At 44.3% G+C, this 24,240-nt stretch overlaps 2 protein-coding genes across 3 annotated transcripts; one reads left to right on the top strand and one right to left on the bottom strand.

Moving 5' to 3' along the window:
• Window positions 1-1,221: 1,221 nt before the first annotated feature.
• On the bottom strand, window positions 1,222-11,799 carry LOC120039074 (sodium channel and clathrin linker 1-like; the record flags this gene model as incomplete). The annotated part of the gene is made up of 16 exons (XM_038984602.1): window positions 11,393-11,799; window positions 10,874-10,919; window positions 10,605-10,675; window positions 9,758-9,810; window positions 6,596-6,668; window positions 6,370-6,425; window positions 6,124-6,265; window positions 5,700-5,822; window positions 5,392-5,457; window positions 4,706-4,776; window positions 4,461-4,551; window positions 4,286-4,377; window positions 4,103-4,166; window positions 3,892-4,005; window positions 3,406-3,504; window positions 1,222-1,374 (listed from the first exon to the last, which is right to left on the bottom strand). Coding segments are annotated over exons 2-16 (1,302 nt in total), but the record flags the coding sequence as incomplete, so codon positions are not given.
• On the top strand, window positions 11,511-22,057 carry LOC120039073 (UPF0462 protein C4orf33 homolog). Of its 2 annotated transcripts, none has more exons than XM_038984601.1 (6): window positions 11,511-11,818; window positions 15,203-15,389; window positions 16,117-16,177; window positions 16,265-16,316; window positions 17,949-18,148; window positions 21,165-22,057. In XM_038984601.1, the coding sequence occupies exons 2-6, from the start codon at window positions 15,209-15,211 to the stop codon at window positions 21,256-21,258; spliced, it is 588 nt and encodes a 195-aa protein (XP_038840529.1). In that variant the 5' UTR covers window positions 11,511-11,818; window positions 15,203-15,208; the 3' UTR covers window positions 21,259-22,057. The 2 variants fall into 2 exon arrangements, with proteins under 2 accessions (XP_038840529.1, XP_038840528.1); XM_038984600.1 differs by lacking the exon at window positions 11,511-11,818 and adding an exon at window positions 11,833-11,927.
• Window positions 22,058-24,240: the final 2,183 nt, after the last annotated feature.

The raw sequence follows: 24,240 nt of genomic DNA, 5'->3' as shown, positions 1-24,240 counted from the left end.
CTTCTCCAGTTCCTCCTCACCTTCTCCAGTTCCTCCTCACCTTCTCCAGTTCCTCCTCACCTTCTCCAGTTCCTCCTCACCTTCTCCAGTTCCTCCTCACCTTCTCCAGTTCCTCCTCACCTTCTCCAGTTCCTCCTCACCTTCTCCAGTTCCTCCTCACCTTCTCCAGTTCCTCCTCACCTTCTCCAGTTCCTCCTCACCTTCTCCAGTTCCTCCTCACCTTCTCCAGTTCCTCCTCACCTTCTCCAGTTCCTCACCTTCTCCAGTTCCTCCTCTCTCCCCCTCACCTTCTCCAGTTCCTCCTCTCCCCCCCTCACCTTCTCCAGTTCCTCCTCTCCCCCCCTCACCTTCTCCAGTTCCTCCTCTCCCCCCCTCACCTTCTCCAGTTCCTCCTCACCTTCTCCAGTTCCTCCTCACCTTCTCCAGTTCCTCCTCACCTTCTCCAGTTCCTCCTCACCTTCTCCAGTTCCTCCTCACCTTCTCCAGTTCCTCCTCACCTTCTCCAGTTCCTCCTCACCTTCTCCAGTTCCTCCTCACATTCTCCAGTTCCTCCTCACATTCTCCAGTTCCTCCTCACATTCTCCAGTTCCTCCTCACATTCTCCAGTTCCTCCTCACATTCTCCAGTTCCTCCTCACATTCTCCAGTTCCTCCTCACATTCTCCAGTTCCTCCTCACATTCTCCAGTTCCTCACCTTCTCCAGTTCCTCCTCACATTCTCCAGTTCCTCCTCACATTCTCCAGTTCCTCCTCACATTCTCCAGTTCCTCCTCACATTCTCCAGTTCCTCCTCACCTTCTCCAGTTCCTCCTCACCTTCTCCAGTTCCTCCTCACCTTCTCCAGTTCCTCCTCACCTTCTCCAGTTCCTCCTCACCTTCTCCAGTTCCTCCTCACCTTCTCCAGTTCCTCCTCACCTTCTCCAGTTCCTCCTCACCTTCTCCAGTTCCTCACCTTCTCCAGTTCCTCACCTTCTCCAGTTCCTCACCTTCTCCAGTTCCTCCTCTCTCCCCCTCACCTTCTCCAGTTCCTCCTCTCTCCCCCTCACCTTCTCCAGTTCCTCCTCTCCCCCCCTCACCTTCTCCAGTTCCTCCTCTCTCCCCCTCACCTTCTCCAGTTCCTCCTCTCTCCCCCTCACCTTCTCCAGTTCCTCCTCTCCCCCCCCCTCACCTTCTCCAGTTCCTCCTCTCCCCCCCTCATCTTCTCCAGTTCCTCCTCTCCCCCCCTCACCTTCTCCAGTTCCTCCTCCACTGCCCTCATCTCTCTCATTGACCTCTCCATCTGAGACTCTTTATCTGCACACTCCAGTTGTAGAGCCGACAACTCCTCAGCCATGCGATGGATCTGTGAGTTGCACTGTTTACGTACATTCTCCACCTGACAGAAACACAATCCAGAACTAGTCAATAACACCTGAAGGAACAACAGATTGAGCAGGTAGAATGTGGGATGTATACTGTCCCTTTACAAAACAATTATATTCTGTAAGTCCCGCTTTTCAGAGGGAAATGCAGAGAGATGCACCCCTGGTTTCACCACATTGAAATGCACACTGCAGCTTGTGAGTCTGTGCTATTTCAGTGTCCAGGCACGTCTAGATTTAGACCAGTGTCTGACAGCCTGGTGAAGGCTAACATTAACAGGCTTGGGGAGTTAGATCTTAAATCAAGAGCCTTTAATAGAATGGTAATCACAGTCCCTCCCTGGTAAAGAGCCAGGCAGAGAAGTCAGTTCAGTGAGTTCCTCAAGGAAAAAAACTATACGGACACTGCTGAGCTGCAAACAGATCATTTCAGAATTGCTTAAAATTAGGTTAGGGTTGAGGGTTTGGTTATGGTTAAGGTAAGGGCCAGTTTTCAATTAGTCGTGTTACAGGTCAGCAGTGTCCTTATAGTCTTCCTCTACTGAGAACACAGCATCAACAGAGAACGTGGTCAGGAGGGAGCAGCTCCGTTCCTCTACTGAGAACGTGGTCAGGAGGAAGCAGCCTAACAGGTTGAGGTAAGTGTACTGGTGATGTATTGGAGATAATGAAACACTAGGGTTAGAGAGGGTGGTTCAGGATTGCGGGACTAGGGTTAGGGTACAGTTGGAGGAGAGGACTAGGGTACAGTTGGAGGGGAGGACTAGGGTACAGTTGGAGGGGAGGACTAGGGTACAGTTGGAGGGGAGGACTAGGGTACAGTTGGAGGGGAGGACTAGGGTACAGTTGGAGGGGAGGACTAGGGTACAGTTGGAGGGGAGGACTAGGGTACAGTTGGAGGGGAGGACTAGGGTACAGTTGGAGGGGAGGACTAGGGTACAGTTGGAGGGGAGGACTAGGGTACAGTTGGAGGGGAGGACTAGGGTACAGTTGGAGGGGGAGACTAGAGTACAGTTGGAGGGGGAGACTAGAGTACAGTTGGAGGGGGAGACTAGAGTACAGTTGGAGGGGAGGACTAGGGTACAGTTGGAGGGGAGGACTAGGGTACAGTTGGAGGGGAGGACTAGGGTACAGTTGGAGGGGAGGACTAGGGTACAGTTGGAGGGGAGGACTAGGGTACAGTTGGAGGGGAGGACTAGGGTACAGTTGGAGGGGAGGACTAGGGTACAGTTGGAGGGGAGGACTAGGGTACAGTTGGAGGGGAGGACTAGGGTACAGTTGGAGGGGAGGACTAGGGTACAGTTGGAGGGGAGGACTAGGGTACAGTTGGAGGGGAGGACTAGGGTACAGTTGGAGGGGAGGACTAGGGTACAGTTGGAGGGGAGGACTAGGGTACAGTTGGAGGGGAGGACTAGGGTACAGTTGGAGGGGAGGACTAGGGTACAGTTGGAGGGGAGACTAGAGTACAGTTGGAGGGGGAGACTAGAGTACAGTTGGAGGGGGAGACTAGAGTACAGTTGGAGGGGAGGACTAGGGTACAGTTGGAGGGGAGGACTAGGGTACAGTTGGAGGGGAGGACTAGGGTACAGATGGAGGGGAGGACTAGGGTACAGTTGGAGGGGAGGACTAGGGTACAGTTGGAGGGGAGGACTAGGGTACAGTTGGAGGGGAGGACTAGGGTACAGTTGGAGGGGAGGAATAGGGTACAGTTGGAGGGGAGGAATAGGGTACAGTTGGAGGGGAGGAATAGGGTACAGTTGGAGGGGAGGAATAGGGTACAGTTGGAGGGGAGGAATAGGGTACAGTTGGAGGGGAGGAATAGGGTACAGTTGGAGGGGAGGAATAGGGTACAGTTGGAGGGGAGGAATAGGGTACAGTTGGAGGGGAGGAATAGGGTACAGTTGGAGGGGAGGAATAGGGTACAGTTGGAGGGGAGGAATAGGGTACAGTTGGAGGGGAGGAATAGGGTACAGTTGGAGGGGAGGAATAGGGTACAGTTGGAGGAGAGGAATAGGGTTAGCATTTTGTAAAAGGAGTTGAGACACCTCTTTCCTGGTGCGTATGGCAGCATCCTGGATCAGTTGTCTGACGGCTTCATTCATCTTGTCCAGCTCCTCAGATTTCTGTTTCTCTCTCAACAGGGCCTGACAGGGAGATACATACCATCATCATCAGAGTTATGCTGAATGACAGACTGTCCCTGACCAGACAGAGATACATACCAGCACCATCATCACCAGAGTTATGCTGAATGACAGACAGTCCCTGACCAGACAGAGATACATACCACCATCATCATCATCATCATCAGAGTTATGCTGAATGACAGACAATCCCTGACCAGACAGAGATACATACCACCACCATCATCATCATCAGAGTTATGCTGAATGACAGACAATCCCTGACCAGACAGAGAGGGGAGTAAAGGGTGTGAAGGAAGGGGTAGAGGGGGTTGTCTGACCTGGTGAGACAGAAAGAGGTTAGATTGTGTCCAGAGAAGCAGACTGCAGCAGTAGAAGACTATGTACCTGGTCCTTCTGTAGAGAGGCCTCCTCAGCCAGCTGGATGGAGTCTCTGACCTTGGAGAAGGCCTCGTAGCGCTCCTCCTCCAGAGAGGCACAGCGCACCTGCAGCTCCCCCACCTGACGGGTACACCTCGTTATACACCGCGCTATTTAGCTACATGACCTTGTAGATACTTGTTAAAATAGGGATGCCAAAAACTAAAGTGTTCCCCACCTGCCTCTCCCACACCACCTGCTCCCTGCGTACACTCTCTGCCTCCTGACTAGCTGCCTTCAACCTGCAGGAGACAGAAAGTGTTCAGCAAAAGGGAAAAGTAGAAGGAATTGAAGCGAGATGCACACAGCTGTGGAAGAGTCCGGAAGAGGAACTGGAGTGAGGATTACAGGTGTGTTTCACCTGGCCTCTAGCTGACTGAGGGCTGACTGGAGATGGTGGAGTCTTTGATCTGAGGCCTCCTCTCTACCATGAGCCTCTGCTGCATCGTCCTCCTACACACACAATAAAGGGACTGAGGTTATATTCTGCTATGGTAAACTACGGTAGAGAACTATAAGCCCTATTGTTTCCCTACCCGTCTCTGTATCTGCTCCTGGACGTTCTGCATCAGCTTGGTCATCTCCTCCACCTTGGCTGTGGCCATCCTCAGATCTGCTTTGGCCGATCTGCAGTAGGAGTGGAAAGAGAGAAACAAATAAACCCTGCTCTCCTCTCTGCAGTAGCACTGCCTGAGCTGTGCAGCAGCTGAAGAGCTACATTCCTGAGAGCCATTTTGGATCTAAATGTAGGAGGCCATTTTGGATCTGTAGTAGTGTGTACCTGAGCTGGTTGCGTAGCTCCTCCATCTCAGTGCTCTGTTCTGTCAGCGTCTTCAGGAACTGCTGGTTGGTCTGAGTGTGGCACGAGAGACACGCGCGCCGGTGAGGCACGATGGCTTCAGTACACACACACTAAACTTCTCACAAACACCAAATGTCTCACACACACACACACACAACTCCTCAGTCCTCACACTACAATACAGAAGCACTACCTGGTAGACAGAAACAGAGAGAGGAAAGCCCTTGCCTCACCCCTCATTAAAGATGTAGAAGATGGATACATTACTCTCCAGAAGCAGAAGGCAGGTGTGTGTGAGGTAAACCTGTACTGTCATATTAGTTTACAGGCAGGTCTCTGTCATAACAGTATCTAGAAAAGCCAGTTACCGGGCAAGTGAGTAAGGAAGTCAGAATGATAGTGTGTGTAACAAGCATGGGGCAAAGCTGGGAGAGCAAAGGGATTAGGCAACCTTCCTGTCTGCAAACACTAAGCTCCACTGACTGACTGACTGACTGACTGCCTGCCTGCCTGCCTGACTGGTCTAGTTAGTGATGGTGTGTTCTAGCCATGTGTAAAACAGATTCCTTATTTACCAATGACCCAATATTCTACATTCTATATCACAAACACTATTATAACGTTACACACACATATATTTGACCTAGTGATTGGCTGCAACTTACAGATTCCAGTTTCTGATTGGTGACTTGGAGTTTCTGGATGTGCTGCTGGAATTGGATGAGTTGATCCTATGACAAAAATAAAGGGGCGGGGTTAATGACAACTTCCCTCACATCACTTCCTCTTAGACAACGACATTGAATTAATCATGAACTACGGACACAAAGTAAAACTCTCAGCTTGTACTAACTTCTAGCATTACAGAGGTTTAGGAGCAGCAACGATCAGCTCCACTCACTGATCTCAATGGGAGAGGGATGAACTCCATAACAACGCTGCCCTCTGGGGGCCAAACTGGGAGAACGTCTACCTTGAGGCGCTGTTGCTCGGCAACATGGAGCTGTCCGTCAGAGGTGGTTATCTGGTAGAGCTGCTGTAAACGGTCCAGCTCCTGGGCTGAGGCCTGCCACAGCTCCATGGCCTGGTCTCGCTCCTACACACACACACTTCAATATATACACACTTCAATATATACACACTACATTTTAGTCACTCAGCATATGGTCTCATCCAGAGCCTTACAGTAGGGTGTATTATAATGCAGGTAACACACACACGCCATATCGTCCCACACACACACACGCCATATCGTCCCACACACACACACGCCATATCGTCCCACACACACAAACGCCATATCGTCCCACACACACACGCCATATCGTCCCACACACACACGCCATATCGTCCTACACAACATATCATCACACACACGTGGAGGTGTTTAGACTAACCTGTACAGAGAGCTGGATCTGTTCGTGAAGATTGCTGATGAGCCCCTCGTCCCCCAGTGTGTCCCCCTCCACCCCTGGTCCTGTACTGACTGGGAGGGTCTGCAGCTGCCTCTCTACAGACTCCCTCAGCTCAGCATGCAGCCTGGATGGGAGATGGCCACACACACACACACAGCATTAAGTTACCTCATTGATGTAAAAAGGGACCGGCATGCTGTGGTCTGAGTACTGAAGTTTAAACCGTACCGTTCATTCTCCTTGACCACCGTGTCCAGCTTCAGTCTGATGGCAGTCATCTGCATCTTGGAGTTCAAAGTGGGAGGTAAAGATTAAATGTCCATCACTTTGGAAGTATATTGTAGTCAATCATGAAATATCTCCATTGTAAAACACAATCCTTTCATTTTATTGTAGTCAAACTCCAAAAGATGAATGAACAAATAGAACAGTGAGAATTTGGACAAATGTTCACCTGGTAGCGCTGCAGTTGTTCAGTCATGTCATCCATGTGACGGTCATACTCTGATAGGAGGGGAGCCATTATACTGGAACACATCCACAAACCACAACACTGGAATCACCTTCATCAGACTGGAACACAACCACAATACTGGAAATCACCTATATCAGACTGGAATGACCTTCAGACTGGAACACAACCACAACACTGGAAATCACCTATATTTGACTGGAATGACCTTCAGACTGGAACACAACCACAATACTGGAAATCACCTATATTTGACTGGAACACAACCACAATACTGAAAATCACCTTTATTTGACTGGAATGACCTTCAGACTGGAACACAATACTGGAAATCACCTTCATCAGACTGGAACACAACCACCTATATCAGAGTGGAACACAACCACAATACTGGAAATCACCTTCAACAGACTGGAACACAACACTGGAAATCACCTATATCAGACTGGAATCACCTTCAGACTGGAACACAACCACAATACTGGAAATCACCTTCAACAGACTGGAACACAACACTGGAAATCACCTATATCAGACTGGAATCACCTTCAGACTGGAACACAACCACAATACTGGAAATCACCTATATCAGACTGGAATCACCTTCATCAGACTGGAACACAACCACAATACTGGAAATCACCTATATCAGACTGGAACACAACCACAATACTGGAAATCACCTATATCAGATTGGAATGACCTTCATCAGACTGGAACACAACCACAACACTGGAAATCACCTTCAACAGACTGGAACAACCACAATACTGGAAATCACCTATATCAGACTGGAATCACCTTCATCAGACTGGAACACAACCACAACACTGGAAATCACCTTCAACAGACTGGAATGACCATCAGACTGGAACACAACCACAACACTGGAAATCACCTATATCAGACTGGAACACAACCACAATACTGGAAATCACCTTCATCAGACTGGAACACAACCACAACACTGGAAATCACCTTCAACAGACTGGAATGACCATCAGACTGGAACACAACCACAACACTGGAAATCACCTATATCAGACTGGAACACAACCACAATACTGGAAATCACCTTCATCAGACTGGAACACAACCACAACACTGGAAATCACCTATATCAGACTGGAACACAACCACAACACTGGAAATCACCTTCATCAGACTGGAACACAACCACAACACTGGAAATCACCTATATCAGACTGGAAAACAACCACAACACTGGAAATCACCTATATCAGACTGGAACACAATACTGGAAATCACCTTCATCAGACTGGAACACAACCACAACACTGGAAATCACCTTCAACAGACTGGAATGACCATCAGACTGGAACACAACCACAACACTGGAAATCCCCTATATCAGACTGGAACACAACCACAATACTGGAAATCACCTTCATCAGACTGGAACACAACCACAACACTGGAAATCACCTATATCAGACTGGAACACAACCACAACACTGGAAATCACCTATATCAGACTGGAAAACAACCACAACACTGGAAATCACCTATATCAGACTGGAACACAATACTGGAAATCACCTATATCAGACTGGAACACAATACTGGAAATCACCTATATCAGACTGGAACACAACCACAACACTGGAAATCACCTATATCAGACTGGAATGACCTATTGCTAATTTGTCAAACACTTATCCAGAGCAACTTAGTCAATGCATTCAACTAAGGTGGGTAAGAAAACCAAAAATCAGTCATTGTAAGTAAACTTTTTATTTTATATTTAATACTACCGACCCGTATCATTTTTCAAATATAGATATTCTGACTCAAATAGTTCACGTCGTGTAGTGACCCACCAAATAAACAACAATGTTTGTAAAAACAGTTGTTGTAATTGTGAATCGGCACGTGGCCGAGGAAATTGCAACAAAAACATAAACTTCGCTAACACTAGCCCTGCTGACGTAAAAAGTTATAGACCAACTAAACTTTATGGTTTTCTTCCAGTCAAGAGTTAAACATCACCCTTATAAACTGTGATAAAGATGTAGATGGATAACAGAGAAAACATCTACACTGTTACATTAGAGATTCAAAGGTCTCCTGGTCAGTACAGGTGAGTGTCTATCACGTGTGGTCTTAGGAACAGGTATCACGTGTGGTCTTAGGAACAGGTATCACGTGTGGTCTTAGGAACAGGTATCACGTGTGGTCTTAGGAACAGGTATCACGTGTGGTCTTAGGAACAGGTATCACGTGTGGTCTTAGGAACAGGTATCACGTGTGGTCTTAGGAACAGGTATCACGTGTGGTCTTAGGAACAGGTATCACGTGTGGTCTTAGGAACAGGTATCACGTGTGGTCTTAGGAACAGGTATCACGTGTGGTCTTAGGAACAGGTATCACGTGTGGTCTTAGGAACAGGTATCACGTGTGGTCTTAGGAACAGGTATCACGTGTGGTCTTAGGAACAGGTATCACGTGTGGTCTTAGGAACAGGTATCACGTGTGGTCTTAGGAACAGGTATCACGTGTTGTCTTAGGAACAGGTATCACGTGTTGTCTTAGGAACAGGTATCACGTGTTGTTGGTGCTATGAGGTTTATCATATTTTAACTCTCCATCTTTGAATGTGCTGTAGATCAGAGCTCGACATATTTTGCAAGATGGGTGTAGAAAGTCTCCAGATGGGATGGTGAGAGATGTCTTCCATGTCCAATGAAATTGGACTATACGTAGCCACAACTTATACAGTCACTTGTTGCAACAGTAAAACACTGGTCATCAGCGTTGACATCTTTCTGTTTGTTCTCATCATTAGAAGAGGGCAGTGAGAAGAAGAAAAAAGTGAACATTCATAATTTCCTTCACTGTTGTTGTGTCAATCTTGTCTTTGACCCTTGGTCTTACTTCAGACCGGTGGTGAAACAGCTAGCCCACCCTCAGCAAAACATGACCTTTAACCTTTAAGCACCTGGAACATGGGCTGTGTTCCATATGACACCCTACTCCACTACTTCTGACCAGAACCCTATGGGCAGCCCACTGATGAAAAGTAGTGCACTATTTTGTGAATAGGGTGCCATTTAGGGGACACACGTAAGCTTTGGTTCCTAAAGAGGGCCATGTTGGGTGACAGCGGGGTTGTTCCTCTCTTACCTCTGGTCAGAAAGCCAGGGGGCTGGGGTCTCTGTGTGTGTCTCCTCTTCACCCTGCAGAAACAGACCATTTAGAAAGCTCTCAGGCTTGACTCCTAGTATTACTCAAAATCTTATGGATTTTATCATCTAGGCCATATTTTGTGGTTTATCTTTTTGGCAGTGTGCAGCAGTGGTGGAAAAAGTACCCAATTGTAAAAGTAAAGATACCTTAATAACTCAAGTAAAAGTGAGTCACCTGGTAAAATAATACTTGAGTAAAAGTCTAAAAGTATTTGGCTTTAAATATACTTAAGTATCAAGAGTAAATGTAATTGCTAAATGTATAATTTCAAATTCCTTACATAAATCAAACAGATGGCATCTTGTTTTATTTAATTTACAGATAGCCAGGGTCACACTGCAACACTCAGACATAATTTACAAACGAAGCATGTGTGTTGAGTGAGTCCACCAGATCAGAGGCAGTAGGGATGACCAGGGATGTTCTCTTGATACATGTGTGAATTGGACCATTTTCCTGTGCTACTAAGCATTCAAAATGTAACGAGTACTTTTGGGTGTCAGGGAAATTGTATGGAGTAAAAAGTACATTATTTTCTTTGGGAATGTAGTAAAGTAAAAGTAGTAAAATATAAACAGTAAAGTACAGATACCACAAAAAACTACTTAAGTAAAAACACTTCAGTCATTTTACACCACTGCTTTGCAGTATAGGCTACCAGCTAATGTTTGACCATTGCTAACGAACATTGGTTTACCTTTTGGCACTGAGCAGTGTCGACTACAACTGATTAATAATAGACTACTGCTATATCACAGCAAAACCCTTTCACACCTTACAGTACCTGTGGTGCTGATGTGGCTTGAGAGCGGTGCCTATCCTGATAGTGACTCAAGGCAGAGTTCAGCCTTTGGACTGCAACGATAAATCCAGTATGAAATCAGATACTAAACAATAACAATGAAAAGGGTATGGCTGTGGCTAGCTGCAATGCAACCAAGAGAATTTTGACATTGTGCTGGACTCTTTCAAAAGTCTCCTGGTTGCATCACATGGTTAGTATGGATATGACAACAAGACTAGTAGCTAGTATTCAGAGAATATCCAATTAACCTTGATCACGCAAAAACTCGACTTCAGTGGACATCTTGCAATGAATCTGCACAAGAAAAGACCGCACATATTACTTAACAAGAGATAGATAGTTAGCTATAGCTACCGTAAACCATACATGCCCTCTGTCATGCTAGTTACGCCACAAGCTAGCTACAAACACAGGCTTGTACAATCAACAGGTGGTTTTCAAAAGATTCGGGGAGTAAGATAGTTGATTTGCTGGGCGAGCCCTTGTCATGACCCTGAAAAACAACGATGTTGTTTAATGTTTACTGATAACTGGCGGGTTACTAGGCGTAACTAACAAGCCACAGTAATTAGCTAAGCAAATTTTGAGTCAGCAGGCACTGACTGCTGTGTGATATCGTGTGAGCGACAAACATTTCGATGAGTAAAAACAGCTTTTCGCTTGCACATATCACGTAATCTGACCAAATAATGTTGGCTACAAGCTATACGATTAATTGTGCTATGTGAAATTCCATCTTTACACCAAAGCAAACAAATTAAACTAACCGTGTAATTTCTCGATAATCCTTCCGCCGTCGATTTAAAGAAGGGCACCGCTGAAAAACCAATCACAAAAAAGAAGTGCAACCGCCTATTCTGCCCCCATAAATTAGAAACATACAAATAGTTCCACCTATTTCATGGAACACAGTTTAAACCTGGCATCAATCAATTAGATATGAAACGCCATTTCAATATGTAAACAAATGTACTTCGAGACTGTTGTACTGGGTTGCGTGCCAACTGATTCCGTAATTATTCCACCCAAGAACATCTGATAGGGAAGATATATCATCATATGATCACACCAGGAAGTTGATACTCCATAGAAAGTGCATTATCTCTTTGGCATGAGCTACTGTATGTATTTTGATAACAAGCTAAATATATAGCCATCACACCAGCGCGCAACTGGATTCATCCTCTTACGAAGTAAGTAACGTTAGCCTTCCTATTAGTCATGATGCACCGATCGTGGACATCGGTGTCGCTAAAAGCGGTTATCTTCCTCTATGTACTTACATGCGTAGAACTTAAAATGGTAAGTTTAGTACAAGTTTTATCTTTTCCAAATTACTGCATTGTACCATACTTATGCGGCTACTACAAATAACACTGCTCTTGGTATACCATGCTGGCACCAGTGTGTAGGGCAGGCTCATTGTAGCCTGGTCTCAGACGTATTAGTAGGCAATAATATTTATTGTTTTTAGTTGTGTCATCAAAATCAATAAATCGAAGCACGTTTTTGGACTCATTCAGTAGTTTTTAATTGATTAATTAGAATCCTGTTGGAAATAATGTTACAAGTATAATTTATTCCTAAATCATAAATTATAATGTTGATGTTTCAAGGGATGTATTCATTACGCAAACTATTTACCGTTTCAGAACCAAACGGAAGCAAAAAGGGGTGTACTCATTTCCCAAAGTTGAACGACAGTTTATATTGGACAAATTCATCCATCCGTTTCGTTCCATTTAAGAAACGTTTTGCAACAGAATCGGCGTGATGAATATGCCCCTGTTGTCATCAATTTTAGATTCATAGGCCATTGTCAAAATACCCGTTTATTAAATTTCCAAAATAATAATCATGATATGCTGAAATTGTTTGTGATATTTGAAGACCAAACATAAGACTCCCTACACATGTCACACCTATATTTTGCTAAATTAGTACATTATAAACTGCACACGACAACATTTACCAAGCGGCCATTCTAAACTAGAATTGATTAGCTTGTTCTACTGTAATCAATAATGCGCGCAAATGAATCACTCGATATTGTATAGAAATCAATGGAACGGGACAATAACCGCGGCGACATGTAACGTTTGCGCTCTTCTAAAAGACAAACCAAAACGAATTTGGTTTTATGAACTAATCTCCTTGTGCGACAGTGTTTACAAATATTTGTATAACTAACCCAAGACAGACAACAGCCTTTCGTTTCCAGTGGGAGCAAATTAATCACAGCAAGGAGGTGGGCAGAGCCAAGCACGAACTAGCGAGAGCCTATTGGCGCGTTCTAGCATATTTTCGTTAGGGAACGCCTACTTTGCACCCTTAAACAACGCAATTTTCAGAAACCTTGGCAAAGGGTAAAGTCTACAAAACTAAGTCCACTCTGTTCGAAACATATTTTATTTTTGGAAACAAAAAACTGTATTGAGATAAAATGTTCCATAATTGAGAAAATTAGCAGAATGTCGGCCAAAATCCATTTTGCGCAATCTTCTTCCATTGCCGGTATTCCGGCCACTGGGCTTCCATTTGGAGGTGAGTGGAAATGCCAACCGGATGCTTCACATTTATACATCGGTGAAATGTCTCATTGTTCTGTCTGTGGCGTTTACTTCTTCTTCTTCTATGATATAATAGCGGTCCGCAAACAAACGTTTAAGGTGCATACCGCCACCTACTGTGGTGAATCACGGTTAGTTCAACATTCCTAAATCCTACCTTTAAAAATGTTTTTATCCTTTATTTAACTAGGCAAGTCAGTTAAGAACACATTTTTATTTACAATGGCAGCCTAGGAACAGTGGGTTGGTTAACTGCCTTGTTCAGGGGCAGAATTACATATTTTTACCTTGTCAGCTCGGGGATTCAATATAGCAACCCTTCAGTTACTGGCACAACGCTCTAACCACTAGGCTACCTAACTCGGGTACTTTTGACAAAATAAAAAAAGAGCTCTACTAACTTCTAAAAGACCCTCCTCCATCCCCCAACCCCGTCCAATATCAATGACCTTACACTTCAATCTTTCCCTCTCCAACATACTTACAACAATATAACAACACATGCTCCACCGTTTCATCGACCATACACTCCAGACACAAACCATTCGCATGCTTGCCAACCATGTAATGACGAGTTCAATGTATGCGCAATCGAGCAAACACAACCTCTTCCTTCCTAATCTGACCTTTGAATATTGGTCCACCGACCTTTCTTTGGAAGGCATATAAATGCCAGCCCTTGTGCTCAGAGTCCCATCTCTTCTGCCACACATCTATCAAAATGGCTCTGATCTTACATTTGGCCTCACTTCTCACTTCACCCAGTAGAACATGAATATCAAACATGTCTAGTTTTAAAGCCCCTTTGGCTATCTGACAGCTTGACTGTCTTTGGCTTTACTGTCATTAGTGATAGCTTGACTGTCTTTAGCTTTACTGTCATTAGTGATAGCTTGGCTGTCTTTGGCTTTACTGTCATTTGTGATAGCTTGACTGTCTTTAGTTTTACTGTCATTCGTGATAGCTTGATTGTCTTTGGATTTACTGTCATTCGTGATAGCTTGACTTTCAAATCCGTGTATTTGTTTGTGGCCAGTGACTTTTATAAACATAGTGACACGATTTTTCCTTGAAGTTGAGTTTGAAAATGATCAACTGTGTTCAAAGTCCTGCGACGGACAGGCGCGTATGATAAAATAAATGATACCAAACCAAATATAAATATCTGTTTTTAAGCAATCGATTTAGTATCATCTTGATGACTATAAATGTGTATATTAACATCACCAATCTGAGGTTAAAAGGATGTGTAAATCCACTCCATTTATCAGTTGGAAATGCAAGCTTGCGTAAGATAGTAATACAAACCGTGCACATTAGGGGTAGTTAGTACAATATAAAATAATTCTATATGACAAAATCAAAAGCTATTGCAACAATTACACCTAGTTCTCACTCATATAACCATTTGAGTGAGTTAAGAAATGCTCTCGAACACAATTTAGCCTCCATAGTTCCATTTAGCCTCCATAGTTCCATTTAGCCTCCATAGTTCCATTTAGCCTCCATAGTTCCATTTAAGCTCCATAGTTCCATTTAGCCTCCATAGTTCCATTTAGCCTCCATAGTTACATAATAAGCTCCATAGTTCCATTTAGCCTCCATAGTTCCATTTAGCCTCCATAGTTCCATTTAGCCTCCATAGTAACATAATACGTTCCATTTAGCCTCCATTGTTCCATTTAGCCTCCGTTGTTCCATAATAAGCTCCATAGTTCCATTTAGCCTCCATAGTTCCATTTAGCCTCCATTGTTCCATTTAGCAGCCATAGTTACATAATAAGCTCCATAGTTACATTTAGCCTCCATAGTGTCTATGCAGCAGCCTGAATGTTAGACTTCCCTAGTATTGGTGCTGCTGTCAACTCCTGCACTCATTGTCAAGCCCGGGAATGAACATGATATCACAAACAGACCTGGGACTAGGCTGTGGGTCTTTACACAGCATAGTCTAATCCCATTGTAAATACAAAACAGCAAAACCCATAACCAATCGTTCTCTGCCAGACTGAGATGGAGTTTGTGATCAGCACCACATGGGACAGCCTTCCTGTGGATCATGACCCTGTGAAGGTGACGTTTTCTCCCGGGGATGGAGGGATGAAGATGCAGGTGTCGGCCCCCTTCTTCAACAACCCCCCTGGTCCCTCCGGCCCTCCAGGACAGCCCTTCCCTGGCCTCTGGGACTATGAAGGTGGGTAGAGAGAACAGGACAGCCCTTCCCTGGCCTCTGGGACTATGAAGGTGGGTAGAGAGAACATGGCAGCCCTTCCCTGGCCTCTGGGACTATGAAGGTGGGTAGAGAGAACAGGACAGCCCTTCCCTGGCCTCTGGGACTATGAAGGTGGGTAGAGAGAACAGGACAGCCCTTCCCTGGCCTCTGGGACTATGAAGGTGGGTAGAGAGAACAGGGCAGCCCTTCCCTGGCCTCTGGGACTATGAAGGTGGGTAGAGAGAACAGGACAGCCCTTCCCTGGCCTCTGGGACTATGAAGGTGGGTAGAGAGAACAGGGCAGCCCTTCCCTGGCCTCTGGGACTATGAAGGTGGGTAGAGAGAACAGGGCAGCCCTTCCCTGGCCTCTGGGACTATGAAGGTGGGTAGAGAGAACAGGGCAGCCCTTCCCTGGCCTCTGGGACTATGAAGGTGGGTAGAGAGAACAGGGCAGCCCTTCCCTGGCCTCTGGGACTATGAAGGTGGGTAGAGAGAACAGGGGTGGTTTGTCCTGGTCATGGGGGTAATTGCATAATCATAACTATTACTACCATAATAATTGTGAAGTGAATATTGAATGTATCGTTGATTGCTCATTTTTTATGTTGTTTGTGGATGTTTTTTCTGTCATCCTACTTTAGGCCACTAGGCACAACAAGATGGTTTTCAACGCAAATAATATAACACTTTTTATGTTATTTTTCTACAGTGGTTGAGGCGTTCTTTCTGGACAGTACTACTGTGAACTATCTAGAGGTGGAAGTGTGTCCGTAAGTAGAGGCGTTTTCTAAAGGCCTTGATGGCCTGATTGATGGTATTCCAGTAGCACTGTACTGATTCTTGCTCTTCTGTTGCAGACATGGACAACACTTGGTGTTACTGCTCTCTGGAAGAGGTCACGCATTCATGGTAAGCGAACACCATTACATCCTCCCTATGAATGAATGACCGAATGGATGAATGACAATGGATGAATGACAATCGATGAATGACAATGGATGAATGACTGAATGGATGAATGACTGAATGGATGAATGACCGAATGGATGAATGGATGAATGACTGAATGGATGAATGACCGAATGGATGAATGACCGAATGGATGAATGACCGAATGGATGAATGACCGAATGACTGAATGACCGAATGGATGAATGACTGAATGGATGAATGACCGAATGGATGAATGACCGAATGGATGAATGGATGAATGACCGAATGGATGAATGACCGAATGGATGAATGACTGAATGACTGAATGGATGAATGACTGAATGACTGAATGAATGGATGAATGACCGAATGGATGAATGACTGAATGACCGAATGACCGAATGGATGAATGACCGAATGGATGAATGACCGAATGGATGAATGACCGAATGGATGAATGACTGAATGGATGAATGACTGAATGGATGAATGAATGACTGAATGGATGAATGACCGAATGGATGAATGACTGAATGGATGAATGACTGAATGACCGAATGACTGAATGACCGAATGACTGAATGACCGAATGGATGAATGACCAAATGACTGAATGGATGAATGACTGAATGGATGAATGAATGACCGAATGGATGAATGACCGAATGGATTAATGACCGAATGGATGAATGAATGAATGACTGAATGGATGAATGACTGAATGGATGAATGAATGACCGAATGGATGAATGACTGAATGGATGAATGACTGAATGGATGAATGAATGAATGGATGACTGAATGGATGACCGAATGGATGAATGACTGAATGGATGAATGACTGAATGGATGAATGAATGAATGGATGAATGACCGAATGGATGAATGACCGAATGGATGAATGACCGAATGGATGAATGACCGAATGAATGGATGAATGACCGAATGAATGGATGAATGACCGAATGGATGAATGACTGAATGAATGGATGAATGACCGAATGGATGAATGACCAAATGGATGAATGACCGAATGGATGAATGACCGAATGGATGAATGACCGAATGGATGAATGAATGACTGAATGGATGAATGACCGAATGGATGAATGACCGAATGGATGAATGAATGAATGACCGAATGGATGAATGACCGAATGGATGAATGAATGGATGAATGATCGAATGGATGAATGACCGAATGGATGAATGATCGAATGGATGAATGACCGAATGGACGAATTACCGAATGGACGAATTACCGAATGGACGAATGACCGAATGGACGAATGACCGAATGGATGATTGACCAAATGGATGAATGACCAAATGCATGAATGACTGAATGGATGAATAGATGAATGTATGGATGAATGACCGAATGGATGAATGACTGAATGGATGAATGAATGAACAATGGAACAGTACAATGTATTACACTCATATCTTATAAATATTTAGTTCTGCCCCAATATATTTCATCAAGTTATATTCACATAGACTTACCTCTATTTCGTCACTTACCCTAAAAGTAATCTAAGGGTCCAACAGATACAGTCATCAATGGTTCAGATTGGTTTAAAACCAATTTTTTGTTTTTGTTTCCAGCAACAACTGCCCCTGTCGTTCACGGCAACCATCACAGGAAACAGGTGGGAGGGTGAGGCTCTTCTCCCCTGGTGTTACTTCCCCCCTAACGTCAACAAGATGAACTCGTACGCCATCCACGGGTCCGGGGCGGGGCGTACCTACGAGTCCCTCTACCCCGTCCCCCAGGCTGACCTGGTGGAGGGACAGAAGCCCAACTTGTGAGTATGTTTATTGCCTTCAGAAAGTATTCACAGCCCTTGACTTTTTCCACATTTTTTTGTGTTACAGCCTGAATGTAAAATGGATTAAATATAGTTTTTTTGTCACTGGCCTACACAGTATTCCCCATAATGTAAAAGTAGAATTATGTATTTTTATTTATTTTTTATTTTTTACTCCGTTGCCCGAGAGGAAGGAAACCGCTCAGGGATTTCACCATGAGACCAATAGTGACTTTAAAACAGTTAGAGTTCAATGGCTGTGTTAGGAGAAAACTGAGGATGGATCAACAACATTGTAGTTACTCCACAATACTAACCTAAATGACAGTGAAAAGAAAGAAGCCTGTACAGAATAAAACATATTCAATAAATATGCATCCTGTTTGCAACAAGGCACTAAAGTAATACTGCAAAAAAAAAATGGCTAGGCAATTAACCTTTTGTCTTGAAAACAAAGTGTTATGTTTGGGACAAATCCAGTACAACACATTACTGAGTACCACTCTCCATATGTTCAAGCATAGTGGTGGCTGCATTATGTTATGGGTATGCTTGTAATCGTTAAGGACTGGGGACTTTTTCAGTATAAAAAATGAATGGAATGGAGCTAAGCACATGTAAAATCCTAGAGGAAACCCTGATTCAGTCTGCTTTCACTGTGAGATGAATTCACCTTTCAGCAGGAATATAACCTAAAACACAAGGCCAAATCTACACTGCAGTCGCTTACCGAGAAGACATTGAATGTTCCTGAGTGGCCTAGTTACAGTTCTGACTTAAATCTGCTTGAAAATCTATGGCAAGACCTGAAAATGGTTGTCTAGCAATGATCAACAACCAACTTGATTAGAGCTTGAAGAATTTTGAAAAGAATAATGGATAAATGTTGCACAATTCAGGTGTGCAACATTTTAATATCCACATTAGCATACTACTTAGAAGGCATGCTCAAGGCTTAGCTTCATTAAAGTGGTACGCAAGTGTGTGCTGATCAGTAATGGTATTGAGGCCTACAGTGTTGACCCATCAAATACTGATCCGTAATGGTATTGAGGCCTACAGTGTTGACCCATCAAATACTGATCAGTAATGGTATTGAGGCCTACAGTGTTGACCCATCAAATACTGATCAGTAATGGTATTGAGGCCTACAGTGTTGACCCATCAAATACTGATCAGTAATGGTATTGAGGCCTACAGTGTTGACCCATCAAATACTGATCAGTAATGGTATTGAGGCCTACAGTGTTGACCCATCAAATACTGATCAGTAATGGTATTGAGGCCTACAGTGTTGACCCATCAAATACTGATCAGTAATGGTATTGAGGCCTACAGTGTTGACCCATCAAATACTGATCAGTAATGGTATTGAGGCCTACAGTGTTGACCCATCTGATCAGTAATGGTATTGAGGCCTACAGTGTTGACCCATCTGATCAGTAATGGTATTGAGGCCTACAGTGTTGACCCATCTGATCAGTAATGGTATTGAGGCCTACTGTGTTGACCCATCAAATACTGATCAGTAATGGTATTGAGGCCTACAGTGTTGACCCATCTGATCAGTAATGGTATTGAGGCCTACAGTGTTGACCCATCAAATACTGATCAGTAATGGTATTGAGGCCTACAGTGTTGACCCATCTGATCAGTAATGGTATTGAGGCCTACAGTGTTGACCCATCTGATCAGTAATGGTATTGAGGCCTACAGTGTTGACCCATCTGATCAGTAATGGTATTGAGGCCTACTGTGTTGACCCATCTGATCAGTAATGGTATTGAGGCCTACAGTGTTGACCCATCTGATCAGTAATGGTATTGAGGCCTACAGTGTTGACCCATCTGATCAGTAATGGTATTGAGGCCTACAGTGTTGACCCATCTGATCAGTGAGATGATAATGGTTGTATGCAGTTGTCTCGCGGCTTGCCTTTTTTGGTTGAATAAATGTAATGTACTGTGCAAGTGTTGCTAATGACTCTTTAGTCATGAGCAAAATATTGCTACAACATTGATCAATGATATGTTTAGGGCCACAACGTCCACTTCCATGCAGAGCCGCAGTTTGAGTCAGTAGACTCTGTAACTACTGTACATAAATATAAAAGACATGTCTGTCTACCTTTCGTCAGTCAGAGGACTCTAGTTACTGTATATACTGTCTCTAGAAAAGGAGAGTCAAAGTCTTTCTACCTTTCGTCAGTCAGAGGACTCTAGTTACTGTATATACTGTCTCTAGAAAAGGAGAGTCAAAGTCTTTCTACCTTTCGTCAGTCAGAGGACTCTAGTTACTGTATATACTGTCTCTAGAAAAGGAGAGTCAAAGTCTTTCTACCTTTCGTCAGTCAGAGGACTCTAGTTACTGTATATACTGTCTCTAGAAAAGGAGAGTCAAAGTCTTTCTACCTTTCGTCAGTCAGAGGACTCTAGTTACTGTATATACTGTCTCTAGAAAAGGAGAGTCCATGTCTGTCTACCTTTCGTCAGTCAGAACAGTCTCTTCCTTCCTAAGACACACGTTGTTCCAGGCTGAAACTCTTACAGGGCATGTTTCAGGAGGAGACTGCCGACTCTATACAAACACACACACTGCCAACTCTACTTTTAAAAATATGTTTAGATGACGGAGATAAAGCCTACTCCTCCGCAGCATAACTATTCCGTGTGTGTGTGTGTGTGTGTGTGTGTGTGTGTGTGTGTGTGTGTGTGTGTGTGTGTGTGTGTGTGTGTGTGTGTGTGTGTGTGTGTGTGTGTGTGTGTGTGTGTGTGTGAGACAGAGACGCCTCTCCTCCACTGCATAAGTATTCATTGCTTAGATGTGTTAGCTGTCAGTGGACAGATTCCAATAGTCTGCCCAATGTTTTATTACACTGAGAAAATTAAATGCAAATTCACAGGTTTCTGTGTGTATGTGTGTGTGTGTGTGCGCGTGTCTCGCAAATTCACAGATTATGTGTGTTACCAAACTGACAGATTGCACATTTCTCTCTCTCTCTCTCACGACGCAGCCACCTCTTGGAATATTTCCAAGACTTTCGCCTGCAAAGCATCATGGGAGAGGACTGGGTCCAGCCCGAGTCGGATCTCTGGAAGGGAAAGTGATGAGTCGGGAGAACACACATACTGGAACACACACGCGTGATGACAGCGGGCGCGACCAAAGTCACGGAGGAGGAACAATCGATCTTGATTAGTTAATGATGTCAGACTGGATGAAATATGTTATCAGTTTGTCAGATGGTATTAACACCTCACCTCAAACAGCCTTTTACCAACTGCCAGAGGCCTGGTTCAAAAAGTTTTTATTTTTCTATGAATGAAAGTGAGAATCAAAGTTTAATATATCTGTGCTTTCTGTTTCATAGATTTCTGCCTTTTTTCTGAAATGAAAGACCATTGAATTTGATCATTTTCAATGGTACCTCCAATTCATAGCTGGAGTATCATTGTTATTCAATTAGATGAAGGCTTATCATGACGAGTTTACACTTTTGATTCATGGTTTCTTGCAATGCATTGATCATCACACACCAATATGTCTGTAATTCATAATTGTGACCAATTCTACTGTGCTGAAGCAAGGCTGTTTTTCTTCAATTATTCCTGGGCAAATGGAAATGGATTGGGTGCATCCCAAATGGCACCCTATTCCCCGTTTAGTGCACTACTTTTCAAAAGTAGTTAACTACATAGGGAATAGGGTGCCATTTGGGATGCACACATTGAGATAATTAGTAGTCATTTGATAACGGCCATATGTGCCTTTTTTGTAATGATGTTAAATGAGCTCTTGGGTCGTCATTACTTCTGGGATCCATATAGGACTGTTGGCTTATGGAATGTTAATGTAGGTAGGTAGATAGGCTGCAGACGACCAAATAAATACATTAGATAAACTGTGTCCCATGGAGCATTGATGTGTTTCCTACTGACACGTTCAGACAGCTCCAACACTCCATATAATGTGCATCACATGCACACACACACACACACACACACACACACACACTTAGGAAACAAACATTATAATCACAGCCCTCTTATCCAGGGCATTAATCCTCCCACAGTCTCACTAGCTCACTAGAGACTCACAAACCATCCGGTCAGACTTTTGTGAGCCTCTCCACCCCTCCAGCAAGTCCTCTGCTCCTTCTCTCCACTCTGCTCCTCTATCCTTCTACTCCATCCCTCAGTGAAACCTCCACCCCTCCACTTCCATCACTCCATTCCTATTTTTACCCATAAACCTGTAGGTCACCTCAGCAGGGACCTCACTGGTGTATTCATCAAGCCTCTCTCTCTCTCTCTCTCTCTCTCTCTCTCTCTGTCTCTGCCTCTTCCTCTCTCTCTGCCTCTTTCTCTTCCTCTCTCTCTGCCTCTCTCTTCCTCTCTCAATCTTCCTCTTTTTCTCTCTGTCTCACTCTTTTACTCTCTCTCTAACTCTCTCCCACTCCCTGTTCGGTATTGATACATGGCCGATTGGTTTTGAAGTTGGGGTGCTAGACAGTTCTTTCACTCTCTCTCTCTGTCTAGCTCTATTTATATCTATATTTCTCCCTCCATCTCTCTCTCTGTCTAGCTCTATTTCTATCTATATCTCTCCCTCCATCTCTCTCTCTGTCTAGCTCTATTTCTATCTATATCTCTCCATCCCCTCCCCCTCATCTCTCTCTCTGTCTAGCTCTATTTCTATCTATATCTCTCCCTCCCCTCTCCCCCTCCATCTCTCCATCTCTCTCTCTGTCTAGCTCTATTTCTATCTATATCTCTCCCTCCCCTCTCTCCCTCATCTCTCTCTCTGTCTAGCTCTATTTCTATCTATATCTCTCCCTCCCCTCTCCCTCCCCTTCCCTCTCTCCCTCTATCTCTCCCCCTATCTCTCCCTCTCTCCCTCCATCTCTATTGATACATGGCCGATTGGTTTTGAAGTCGGGGTGCTAGGCAGTTCTTTCACTCTCTCTCTCTGTCTAGCTCTATTTCTATCTACATCTCTCCCTCCCCTCTCTCCCTCCATCTCTCCATCTCTCCACAGCTAGTGGAGGCCAGGTCGTGAGTCCTTATTGAGCTCCATCTATTTTAATTGGTAGCTCTTCCCTTTGAAATGCAGGCAGTGATTAGATGGCAGAGATCCTTAAGCCTCCTCGTTATCGCTCATGATAACACTACGTACGGTCCTCCACTCACTCCGAGGTGTGTGTGTGTGTGTGTGTGTGTGTGTGTGTGTGTGTGTGTGTGTGTGTGTGTGTGTGTGTGTGTGTGTGTGTGTGTGTGTGTGTGTGTCGGGGTGGAGGCGATGGTTGTAATTCTCCTCACTTGGCACGCTGAAGTTCAGTTTGGCGTTGGTATCGCATGCAAACACACACACTCGACACACTTGTAAAAAAGTAATACGATTTCCGCATTGGAGATGTGTTCTCTGATAAGACTCAAGACGGGTTCTTTTTAATTAGACTGAAGAGCAGAGGAGACTTAAGTAGACAGACACACACACACACACACACACACACACACACACACACACACACACACACACACACACACACACACACACACACACACACACACACACACACACACACACACGCTCCACTTCAAAGAGACTGACTTAACCTGGGAAAGATTGAAAGGGGGCAGACTGTTCTAAAACACACTGGTATGTCAGAGTAACTTCCCTTTGTAATCTTCACTCATTTCTTTTCAAGGCAAAAGGGGTGGAGTGGCCTTATTTCTTAAAATTGAGAGATTTAGGGGTATGAATTGGGACGGATCAAGTCTTGATGAAAACATTTAAAAGGATCAAATGTATATATGTGTTATTATTAAAGAGCAGAGATGATGTAGCTAGCACTATGTCAGGGGTCATTAAAGAGCAGAGATGATGTAGCTAGCACTATGTCAGGTGTTATTAAAGAGCAGAGATTATGTAGCTAGCACTATGTCAGGGGTCATTAAAGAGCAGAGATGATGTAGCTAGCACTATGTCAGGTGTCATTAAAGAGCAGAGATGATGTAGCTAGCACTATGTCAAGGGTCATTAAAGAGCAGAGATGACGTAGCTAGCACTATGTCAGGGGTCATTAAAGA

Source organism: Salvelinus namaycush, unplaced genomic scaffold, assembly GCF_016432855.1.
Source record: "Salvelinus namaycush isolate Seneca unplaced genomic scaffold, SaNama_1.0 Scaffold2507, whole genome shotgun sequence".
NCBI lineage: Eukaryota > Metazoa > Chordata > Actinopteri > Salmoniformes > Salmonidae > Salvelinus > Salvelinus namaycush.
This window is presented reverse-complemented; position numbering and strand designations above follow the sequence as displayed.